This window comes from Amphiprion ocellaris, chromosome 18 (genome assembly GCF_022539595.1).
Source record: "Amphiprion ocellaris isolate individual 3 ecotype Okinawa chromosome 18, ASM2253959v1, whole genome shotgun sequence".
NCBI lineage: Eukaryota > Metazoa > Chordata > Actinopteri > Pomacentridae > Amphiprion > Amphiprion ocellaris.
In genome coordinates, this window is record NC_072783.1 from 29,058,970 (window position 1) to 29,071,683 (window position 12,714).

Below are 12,714 nucleotides of genomic sequence, written 5' to 3' on the forward strand. Positions count from 1 at the left end.
ACCGTTATTTGCAACGCAGATGTCAGTGTTGACATATCACCTACAAGTTGTATTTTCATTTATTTATTAAAGCTTCCTGTGTTCCACATTTAGTCAAGTCTTTAAATACAAAGACATAAGGTGTAATAACAAGGATGCAGAGCAAAATTCATTTCCATTTGTGTAAGTTTTAAAATCAAGGTTACGTTATTTTTAGTCCCATCAATTTTAATTTGGGTTAAGTGGCTGCATCTGACCTTCAGGTTGAGTTGACTGATGCTCTGCCTGACCTCCTCCGTCTCCAGCAGCAGAGTGGCATTAGCCTGTGTGGAGTCTGGAGAAATGAGGAAGGAGAAAAATAAAAGAGCTGACTTAGTAGCAGACGAACTTGGGATATTCATGCCATGATTTGGAGACATTGTTAACAAAAAGTGTTAACTGAGATGGTAACATTAAAGTTTAGGTTGTTGATCTACTACACTGCAATATGCAATGTATCATTCTGAGTATAATACAATCTAATGCAACAGCACTACCAATTATTATTATTATCTAGAATTTTGTCTATGCTAATCAATCTAAAATTTCACAAATATCTTTACAAATATCCACGTTTTATGCTATAGAAAATAAAAGAACTATCAAGCTAACTGCTTAAAGGTGTCAAAAAACCCCCAAAGCAATCAGAAGAAGCTTTATTTTAGATTACTTGCTGAAACATTTAATGTAGTAAATGAAATTAGCTCAGCCTCAACTGAACTGAACCTGACAGTCTGACTAGAAGTAAAATCTCAGGTCAGGTGGTCGAAGCCCTGCTCTGACCTCCGTTGTCCTTTAACATGTTCTCTGACTCTCCGGACACCTGGATGTCATTTCATTCTGCTGCGCTCTCATATTTCCCCAGAAGGAGGCAGGCCTGCGTTGTGATATCCACCGTTTGAACTCTTGAGTTTACCTCCAGCCATCTGGCACCGGGGCGACCCTCGCAGCTGGAGGCGGTTTGACTTACCTTGGGTGCTGCCGCCTGCGCTGGCGTTGGGCCCGCTGTGCTCCACGTTGAAATGGAACGTGTGCCCATTGTCTTCGATGCCATCTACAACCCTGGCAGGAGAGGGAGGGAGGGAAACTGGAGTTAATGTAACAGTAGAGCTTTTTCAATTATCACTGGAGCCAGCAGACGACCCAGGAATGTGCCATGAGAGCTGCTGCTGGCAGAGGCCCATGTGGGTTTGAGCATGAAGAGAAGAACCCAGTCTGGAGGGGAGGACACTTGAGCTCCGTGAACCAGCACTTACCCATATCTAGAACTTACTCGATGACTTAGGGATACATTATGAATACAGATGGCTGGGGCATGAGGATAAGGTGCTCTGCTAATGAAATGCAGCGGCATCTGCTGAAATATGCAATGCAAATACCCTCCATTTACATTAAGTACATCATGCAGGAGTCCGTCATGGCAGCACCTTATTCAGATACTCAGGTTATGCTGATTAAGGTGAATATATGGACATAATGTTTTCTACAAAATCCAGTGAGATAAAATCTGTGAAAAAATTATTTTTTTAAGGGGGCACAATTAAGAGATTTTAGAATGAATTAATTTTTACCCTCATGGGTGAAACAACTGCTTCCATGATGCTGCTAATGTCACGTATCACCAAACTGAATCAAAATACACTAAGAGAAGAGTCACGATTTAGACAGCTTCATTAATGTAACATACTTAAGTGCACTAAATTACATCACATTAACCCTCGTGTCGTCCTGCGGGTCAAAATTGACCCCGTTTAAAGTTTGAAAATGTGGAAAAAATATATATTCTCACAGTGAAGCTTCTGATGTCCACATTTTCAACATTTTTGGGAAATCTTTGGACATTTTTTGGTGGAAAAAAAGAAATGTTAAAAATGTTTCTTAAGAACATTCACAAAAAAATCAACCAAAATTCAGTGAATTTCGCTGGATTTTGGTTGATTTTTATGTGAATGTTCTTAAAGAAAATACTAGAAGTTTCACTGATATGTATAATCACTTAAGATATTTTTCGGATTTTTCTGAAAGATTTTTACTCATTTTTTGAAAATATTTACAAGAATTTTCTTGCCAAATTTGGGGGATTTTTTTTTTAAATAAAACTTTTAAGGGAAACTTTTAAGGAATTATTAGAATTTTCTTCCTGAAGGTTTTACAAATTTTCAGAAATTTGGGGAATTTTTTTGCAGAATTTTTGGATATTTTTTCAGACCACGAAACAATATTTTTTGGTGCTCATAAATGAAAACAACTGGAGGGTTAAATTTAATACAGATCAATGCGATCAATGTGTTTTTAAAGTTCTATTATGAAGAGGTCAGAACTCCAGCAACAGGTCTAGTATTTAGAAGCACTTGATTATTCAGCCACCAGCCTTCAAAAAGTAATTTAATTTAGTCTGTAAAATCCCTCTCTGGTCATTTATTTAACCTCTAAAACCCCTCTTTGTGAGTTAAAATACTTATTCAGAATTTTCTCATTAAAAAAATACCTTTTATAATTATAATAACAATTAGATTGAATAAAAATCTTGTACAAAAGAAAGAGAAAAGCTGCTCAGAGGCAATCTTTGAATTTGCTGTGTTTTTTTTTCAGCTTGTAGCTTTACTAATAATTTAATCAAGTTAGTCTTCATAAGGCCATGACATTTATTACTGGTAAAACTGTAGTTTACATCATTTTAGTAGGGTTTTAATTGTTAATAATAAAACTACTCAGGTAACCATAAATAACACTGTAGGGTCTTACCTGTAATATTTAAACCTTTTAGATTTATTTGTAATAGAAATGCTGTTTCTCTACTACAAAGCATTTTGGTGTAATGGCTTTTTGTTTTCAATGTGCTACATGAATAATAGTTATTTGATTTGACTAAAATGCCTTAAATGTAAATGTATGCTGCTTCCTTTAGATGTGAAATCTCCACCTCTCTTGCCAGAGGACACTACTCTACACAATAGCAAGCTGTAATATTAATTAGTAATTCAGCCTCACGTGTGAACAAGAAACTGATACTAAAGAAGAATAATGATACAGAAAGTTCCACCTCTCATGCTGACAGGATTGGTTTTTTAATTCTGTTACATATGAAACCCCAGAAGTCAGACTCTGGGTTTTTGTCACTGATAGACTGCAGTTTCAAGATGGAAATGCTCAGCCATCCCATTCATTAATTATTCCACTCATCATATGTCTTCCAGAACATAAAAAGCACCAAGTTTCTGCTTGTTTTTTTTTTTTCTGCAAATTAGATTTAATAACAGCTTTCTCTATACCTGGGACTAAGATCTGGGGGTCCAAAGCAGGTGACAGTTGGGATGAGCAGCTTTGAAGGCTTCTGCTCAGCTCCTGACTCTCCCTGGGCTGACGTTGAGGCTGGGGTTGCAGTAGGAGTGCTGTGCTCTTTTTTCGACGGCGGCTGAGGGGATGAGCTCTGCCCGTGGAAGCCGCGGCTGAGGTTTGGTGAACGGCAGCGTCGCAGGGCGTTGAACTGCCTCAGCTCGTCTCCCAGGAGGTTCCCTAAGGAGGTGCGGCGAACGGGGCTGGTGAAGTTTGGCAGCAGGAGGTTACGACGGGAGCGAGTAGCCGGGGAGAGGTGGAAGGAGTCGTCAGAGTCGTCGCCCTTGGTTTCCACAATAGAGGGGAGCCTGGATTCCTGTTAAAAAAAGAAAAAAAAAGCAAATATATCATGCAGAGTTAGAACATGTACACTCGTAGAATAGGGATACATCAGTGCTAGGAGTTTATTATGTCACACACACAACATAGATGGGTTCTAGAATGAAAATATGCCTGATTTGCCTTCATGCTTATGAAAAATACTCAAAAAAGTACAACATAAATATTGGAATTGTGTTTCAGAATGTCACTCCACTATCTGCCCCTTTGAAAATATTTCACGATCACTTCAGTACATTCAGTGCCCAAAAACATTTCCATCCCAGGGATTTTTTCAACAGCAACTCAAGGTAAATCAAGGTCAGTACAATTTTTCTTTTTTTCCCACAACAAATAACAAAAACAGACTCTTTCATGTCAAAATGAAAACAGATTTCTACAAAGTAGTGTCAGTTATTTACAATATAAAACACAGAAAAAAAGTGAGGGGTAAGAATTCACCCCCTTCAACTGTTGATGGGTCTCAATCAGCCTTGCATATCCAGACACAGCAATGTCACGCTATTCTTCTTTGCAAAAAATGTCAGGTTGCATGGAAACTGTGAGTGAACAGTCTTTTTCAACTCCAGCCACAAATTCTCAATTGGATTGAGGTCTGGGCTCTGACTTTGCCACTTGAGAACATTCCCTTTGCTGTCTTTAAACCATTCCTATAGGGCCACTGCCCTTCCTGAAAACAAACCTTGTCTCAAGCAGCAGTTCTCTTCCAGCCTCCTCCAGGATTTCCCTACACTTTGCGGAATTTATTTTATCCTCTACTCTTACAAGGCATCCAAAACCAGAGAAACATCCCCACATCATGATGATGCCACCACCATGCTTCACCCTGGCAATGGTGTTTGTGATGATGTTCAGTATTTGGTGGCTACCAAACATAGTGTCTTGTCTGAAAAGACCAATGTTGGAGAGAAAACCTTCTTCTCATTGAGTTCAGAGTGTCTCACGTGCATTCTGGCAAACTTTAGTTGAGATTTAACACTTTCTCTTGCCCCTCTCTGGTGAAGAACCCAGAGATACAACAGATGCTATTTTAATCCCATTGCTTTAAAACTGGTAAAAATCTGTTCCGCACTGACCTCTGCTTCATGTGTGCTTATGAGTACAAAAAGAATCACATGGAAAGTGAGCACTGTAAACAGAATTTTAACAATAGAAAATAAGGTGACGTTGGAAGCATACGGTACATAATGTACATTATGAGAAAAGCAGCTCATATTAGGAGAGCTGTTGACCCAGTTAGTCAGCTTACTCCTGGGGACTGAACTGCTCTCTCTGTTCCAAATGAGTTTCAACCTGTAGGGGAAGTCCTTGCACAAGCCCTCCCACAGAACTCACCAGCATTACAGTATGTCCCAGAAAAACAGGAGGGGATGGAGGGTTTACCTCTAAAAGCCAGACACATGCTGCTATAAATCAGGTAGTTATATGCATGACTCAAACGCACCTTTTACAGCAACTGTGTCATGGATCTGCACACTCTATACCGGACATAATTCAAAACCAGCCTTTGTATGTTTCATAGAAAATACAAGTATGCTCTGGAAACCATGTTGGAAAAAGCAATAATGACACCTCTGAGTGAAAAACAAGGATAATGAATTTGCTCTGAACTCACATGGGGAAGTCTGGGTGACCTTGAAAATCTTCTGAGGCCCTGCAGTAAAAAAAAGAAAGCAGTGGGGATTACAAAAAAAAATACAGTCACAGGCATTATGCAATTATTTATTCAACCTTGAAAATTGAAATAGGGCTGCACAGTGGCGTAGTGGTTAGCACTTTCGCCTTGCAGCGAGAAGATCCCTGGTTCGCGTCCCGGCTTTCCCGGGATCTTTCTGCATGGAGTTTGCATGTTCTCCCTGTGCATGCGTGGGTTCTCTCCGGGTACTCCGGCTTCCTCCCACAGTCCAAAAATATGCTGAGGTTAATTGATTACTCTAAATTGCCCGTAGGTGTGAATGTGTGAGTGATTGTTTGTCTATATATGTAGCCCTGCGACAGACTGGCGACCTGTCCAGGGTGTCCCCTGCCTTCACCTGAGTCAGCTGGGATAGGCTCCAGCACCCCCCGCGACCCTAGTGAGGAATAAGCGGTGTATAGATAATGGATGGATGGATGGATGAAAATTGAAATTATTCCTCACTATGACATCCCTAGAATTGTTCAGGGATGTCTTTTTTTTCCATCAGAAAAATAAATCAAACATAGGCTTAAAATCACAATATTACATGAAAATCACTTTATTCACGATGTTTCATTTAAAAATTCCAAAAAGAAACCAAATTCTGTGAATAAAATTTAAAAAAACAACAAGATATTCTACACTCATCTGCAACCAAGATGCATTTAGTGACTCAGCTGGGATCAATATTCACATGACAAAATTCTGTGACTTTTTGACTGTACTGCAGGCTGTGTTTCCCATATGAGACGACATCAGACAAGTAGCAAAATAAATTAAGTACCTAAGTAAGGTATCTATTGAATGTAGAGTCACCATTTTTTGCCAGTATTCGGAACACTGTGGACATCTGAAAAATTATTGATTCAGATTTTTTTTTTAAAATCTTTGTGAACTACATAATCAAATAAATTAAACTTATTTTGTTTCTTTTTTATGATTCATGGCATACTGCACAGAAGACCTATTTGAGTTCTCTCTTCTTCGAGGCATGGTTGTGCAGTTTTATAGAGAGGAGCAGGATTTTATATTGCAGCAGAAAATGAGCCCACAGTATGTAAAAATGTGACGGGAGCAAACAATGCCCAGAAACTGCTCAGGGTTTCACAGAGTTAAATGACCTTGGCCAAGGATGCACAGCCACAGAAGCTGAATCACGAACCCGATCTTTTTTCCACACTCGACTGCATGGGGATTTCAGTCAAAGTTTGCCTGTCTGCTGGTGTGTGGAGAAACTGTTAGCAATTGAGCATAATCACCCATTGGATGGCAAATCAAACTGCGGTAGTGTGAAGACTTCACTCATGTGTGAAAATGTGCGTCTGACAACATGGCTTAATGTGACAGCACAAGCCACAGCCTGTCGCTCGAGCAGCAGAGCGCCAATAACGCTCTTTGATGCTGGAAACCATTAAGGACATGCAATGAATTTAATCCTTCATTGAGGCACAATGCCAATCTTAAAACATTATCACTAATCAAAAGAAATCAAAGCAAAATGTGACTTTAGCAGTGAAACTTTGCATAAAAGGTGGTGCTATGTGAGAGGCATAGGGGACAAATCTGTGAATGTGATCAGGCCTCATCAGGAAAACGAACCCTCGGGCGACATGGAATTATTAACTAGCTAGTGAAGAATATTGGTGCCAAATGACATTAAAGGAGCATCAATATCAATTAATGGGGCACTGATGCCACAGGTGTCCCACATAGCAATGCGGGTTGATGAGGACTTAATTTCCTCTCAGTCACATCTTGTATTTGCTCATGCATGCTGCTGAATATTAAGAACAGGGCCTCTTACAAAAAGGCACAGAGGCAGCACATAACTTTCACAAGTGTCTTTTGGATGTATTACAGAGTATGTTAGGGTGTTGTATGATGAGGCACCTGTCTTTCAAATTCAAAATATACTTTAAGCGATCTGTTTGTGCTTCAGGAGTATAAAAAGTCTAGAGAAGGTAAAACCATATTTAAATTACAAACCAACCAGACAATGAGGCATTACCACAAATGTATTCATAAACTGAAGTCTGGGGGTAAACCAGGACAGATCTGAAGTTGAAGCACAGAAACAGTCTAAATGCATCCTGTCAAGCGTAATAGGAGGTCATCCAGACATCACAGAGAGCTTTGTCTATGATCTATTGTACTGAAAGGATGTACTTAGAGTGACATTAATGCAGTCTGAGGGTACAGTCACCTGAGACAGTTGCTGTGACATTTTTGTACTGCTTCAACCCACTTCAGTCACGTCAAGAACTCTGAGCTCATCTCTCTGTTTTTTCTTTGCACTCCCATCTCTGCTCACTAGTGTCTGCTTTGTCACCTTCGTTAAACTGCTGTTGCTCGTACGAAGCTCCGAAGGGAGCTGATCCCCATAACTCTCGACCGACCAGCTTGTTCTTCACACTCCATGACCACTGGCTACTTAACTCTCCCCGTGGCAACAGGATCATTACAATCCAACAAATCTGGACTTGCTGCTGACTCCCTGGAGGTGGAGTGACCTTCCTGCTCGGCCCAGGACACCACAGTCGCTCCTTATCTCGCAAAACTCACCTCCCTTAAGAAAATAAGCAACACTCCTGGGTCTTGGACGGAAACGATACCAAATCATTCAAACTGACCTTAAACCTGACAATACTAATATAACATTACCTGCTCAGTTAATATGAAAACTACTGTATGTACATGAGGCCGTTGTGTACAGAAGATTTATTAGGGGTCGACTGATATGAGCTTTTTTGGATCAATTACAACATGAGATTATTAGTACCTATGGAGACTAATATTAAACTAGCATTTGGCACTGATACACATTACTTTTCTTCAATTTTTATCATCTGATTTTTTTTAACTTTATTTATTTAATTGTTCATTTTATTCACTTTTTCCCTTTAATTATTTATTTTTTTATGTATTTATTTTTATTATTTACTATAGTGATTATTATTATTATTGTTATTATTGTTATTATTATTATTATTATTATTATTATTATTATTATTATTATTATTAGCCTAATGTTTATGGTTTTATCCTCAGTTTTCTTTTATTCCATTTGCTCTTTCCCTTACTTGGATGTAGCATTTTTTTATTTTACCTGGTCTTATTATTATCATTATTATTGTTATTATTGTTATTATTGTTATTATTGTTATTGTTATTATTATTATTATTATTATTATTATTATTATTATTATTATTATTATTATTATTATTATTATTATTATTATTATTATTATTATTATTAGTTACAGTAAACAGTAAAATCTTGTCAGAATTTAGAATGACATGAACTTCAACACCTAACTTTATCAAAATGTCATAATTTCTATGTGTTTTAAGTAGGTTTAATTAAAAAGAAACTTTCAACATTTGTTCATCAGAGCTGATTGGCTATTACTCACAATGAGTAACCAGTGTTGTGGGTTGGCTGTTGCTTGAGATCAGTGCTGGCTACAGATAGAAAGTGGCAGATGCTGATTTTAAAAAGAATTTCTCTCATGGAATAGGTTAAAAAAAAGATAAAAAATAATCACAACAATGTTAAATATTGAATCTGATAATTGGTCCAACCCTAAGGATTATAAGGCTAAGAGAGCAGTGACAAACTGTAAACTTAAAAATCTAAACAGTTAACTGATGAGCTGAATTCGTTGTATTGCTGTTGATGTTTTCAAGTGAATATTTTCTATAGTTTTATCCCTGAGAGTGAGTCCTTTCACACTGTCATTTGATTCACTATAATGTTAAAACATAAATAATAGCTACGCAATAGTACCACCAGTTTACAGTACAATTAGAAAATGGGCGATCACAGTTTCAGCTTATGCAGTTGTGAGTTGCTTCATGTAAGACGATCATCGATCAATACATTATAGCTTACAAGTAAGGATGCTAATACTACAGTGACAAAAAAAACAAACATTCTGTGTCTATTGGTGTGTGTTTGCTGAGTATAAAGCCTGTAAAATGTTCATGTTCTTGACCAAAACCCAGTGAAGAGAATTTACTGTTCATCACTGCCATAAAAGTTGAAATTAAATTATAGAGTTGACAAAAATCTCTCATTTTCCATCTGGCAGTCAATCTTTTCCCTTTACAGAAGATAAAGTAGTCCCTTTTGGATACCTTAAACTGCAATAGGCATTCATTCAATCTGTTTCTTTGGCAGTAATTCGCTACAACTGACTGACTGCTGTGCAGCCAGCATACAATTCTCAAGTATCGCTTGTGTGTAAAAGGACCTTCCATCGTACAACAACTCTGACCTCAAATGACTCACAGCGAGGATGTGGAGGATATCAGTGTGACTGTGAATGTTTGCGTGTGTGCGTCAGGAGACTGTGGAGCCTGGCAGCCAGGTATCTGATCAGTCCTTCATCATGTCAGAGGGGCGGTGGAGCCCTGGCTTGCTGTTAGAGCATAAACATTGAGCAGATGGTGTGAGAGCAGAGCTAGTAGCCACGCCCCACAGAAGCCTGTCTGAATCTGAATTAATAATAACCCGAGCAATGTTTATGTGGAAAATATGTCTATTTGTTAAATGTCTAATAATAAAACATATAAAATGTAAAATAAATGATTGCATAAGTATTCCCCCAGCTCAAGTCATCATTTAATAGATGCACCTTTGCTGCATTTACAGCATTGATGGATAAGTGTCAATCAGCTTTGCACATCTGGACACTGCAATATACCTAATTTCTACAATTTCTAATACAGTTCCAGCCTGACAAAGACATCTGGTAACTAACACGATCACCACGGATGCCTTGTACTTCAGTTCCAAAGCATACAAATCCAAAAAGAAGAAAGGAGAAATAATGAAGCTAATGAGCAACAAAACCTTCAAACAATGGGAAAGGCCAGTGGGAACCAAGAGCAGAGATTGAAGCAATAACACAATGCTTGAGAATAAACAAGGATGAGAGTGAGATTGTGAAAGCCCTTGGAGAGCTTTGTCAGTTTTGTCAGTCACACATCAAAGACATCTTCCCATTAATTTGTTTTGATCATACGATTTAACAAACTGCTATGCAAAACAGCTACTGAACTTTGCTGTGCTTTTTCTGTAATTCGTGAACTCCTTAACTTTTTGGGTTTTGAGCTGCAGCTCTCAACAGATTGTATTAGAAAGTCTGAAAACTCGGCTACACATGGAACAGCAACAGCTGCATTTTATCCACATGTGGAGGACGGTTGGAAGAATTGGATTAGTTTAACTGGACACTATGATGTAGGTGTGTTTGCAGTTTTAAAATGATGCACCAGAATAAAACTGCAGATAGTCACAGCTGAGCATTTCTGAAATAGCTTGAAGCAAATATTAGTTTTTTTGTGTAGCCATGAAATGCAAATGCAATTGTAAGTCTGTATTATATTTGAGTCCAAAGCAAATAAAGGGAGGAGGAGAAATAGTGCACCTGAACAACCAACTGCGGGTATGAGATACACAGTAGCTGCAGGGTAAATTAGAGAACTCAGGAGGAGATGCAACCAAAACCACCCAGAAAAAAAGAGATGTGGAGGTAAGAGTGAGAAAGTGAGAAAGAGACAGCGAGGATATAACTTGTCTGTGTGTCTGTAACAGACGAGGGAGACGGCGGCTGTCTGTGAATGTGAGAGAGCTCTATGTAACCTTATCTCTGCAGGCCAGATAGTTTTAATTCCACCATGTAGCGGCACGCATTGCAATTTTTTTATTCTTGAAATTGACAGCAGTCAGTGAAAATGTCTGTTTCCCAGCATTAAAACTTGTCAGGATTATATAACAAGTCTTTTGAACCCCTTCCTGTTTAGCCAGATGTTGCCTAGCAACACCAGTGACAGAAACTCTTAGGGTCAAGAACTGAAGCTTAAAATAAAAAAGCAAGATTGTACTAAGCAGCTACATGTGCAAATTAACAACTGATCATTTTAGTTTGACTACATATTAAATATTACATATCATTTAAAACAAGGGGGAAGCACAGGGAGAAATGAACAACAGTTTCTTGCTATATTCATTACTTATCTTTTCTATAGCACAAGGACACTTTGCTCATTCACTTTTGTACATGTGGTGATATATTGTTATTTTAAATGTGTTTTATTAGCATGTAGCTTTTTATTATTTTTACAGCTCCTATACATAACAAGGAGCACCAGACAACAGGTTTTAGCTATATTTATTATTTATATAGCACAAGGTCACTATACTCACTCACTTTTTTACATGCAGTGATATCTGATTCTTTTATGATGTGTGATCTGCCTTAATGACATTTGTATTTTGTCCTGTCGTAGTTTTTGTCTCATAATTGTCTTCGTAGGAATGCAATTTCATTCCACTATATACCTTGTGTGCGGAGTTGTGATGACAATAAAGTTGACCTCATTTGACAATGCTCTTGTTTGTAGCTCCAACACTCTGGAACAAGCTCTGTCTTACTGTCAGACAAGCTCAGTTTAAAAAACTTTTAAAAACTCTATTGCACACACTGGCATTTGTAAAATCTCCTCCTCCTCCTCCTCCTCCTATTATTATTACGTGTTTTTTGTTGGCACGTGTTACCGTCTGGTGGCTTTTAGCTCTTGCATCATCCACTGCAGTCACAAAATATGCAACTTTTTAGATTGTATCTCTTACTTACGTAATGCTTTCTTAAATAACTGTTCAGGGTAACACGCTGTGCTGAGAGGAGGTCAGTGTTGGGGTGTAATGTCATCCTGCTGTGCTTTGGGGTGGTAACAGGGAAGTGATATGGCTGCCTGACAGTGGCACCCACGCATAGTAATTGGTGTGACAATCAAGTCACAAACAGCCCTTTGGCTGCTGTGGTAGAACAAGTGTCAAGGAGAGAGACAAAGGCACCTCAGGGGGCCACAAATGTGTTGTTTAATACGTCCTGTGCTGTATTCCATTCTCTGACAATTGTAGCGGGGGACAGTGAAGTTATAGGGTTTGTTAAGATGCACCTATCTAGAACATGTAGCTCTATTTCAAATATGGCCACTTGTTACATGTTCAATCTGCCATGTAACAGAATATAAACACACGTAACCATATGAATCAAATGAGTCTGTCTGCACCAGCAGCAGCCTCAAGTAAAGAAGGGTGAAATTCATTAATTCTCACTGCTCTTGTTAAATTTGCAACATGAAAGCATGTGAACAATAATGACATTTATATTGCAGCTAACAGCTACATGGTATGTAAAGATTCAGTGGAGTTATCCAGAAATTGTGTGTTGTAACCTGAGCTTCTCTTTTCTACGTTTTGGTAGAAGGTCTGGCTCTGCATGCATGTTAGTGCATGTGAATCCCTCCCTCTGAAATTTTTGGTCATTCTTGCA

At 38.4% G+C, this 12,714-nt stretch overlaps 1 protein-coding gene across 1 annotated transcript in view; it reads right to left on the reverse strand.

The window, feature by feature from the left end:
• LOC111566724 (potassium voltage-gated channel subfamily H member 4-like) overlaps positions 1-12,714 on the reverse strand; it is a 45,566-nt gene that overhangs the window by 2,815 nt on the left and 30,037 nt on the right. The window contains exons 12-15 of the mRNA XM_023267474.3: positions 5,309-5,347; positions 3,291-3,670; positions 989-1,080; positions 237-313 (exon numbers count right to left, since the gene is read on the reverse strand). Of these exons, the coding sequence (XP_023123242.1) occupies positions 237-313; positions 989-1,080; positions 3,291-3,670; positions 5,309-5,347 (588 nt within the window). The remainder of the gene's footprint in view (positions 1-236; positions 314-988; positions 1,081-3,290; positions 3,671-5,308; positions 5,348-12,714) is intronic.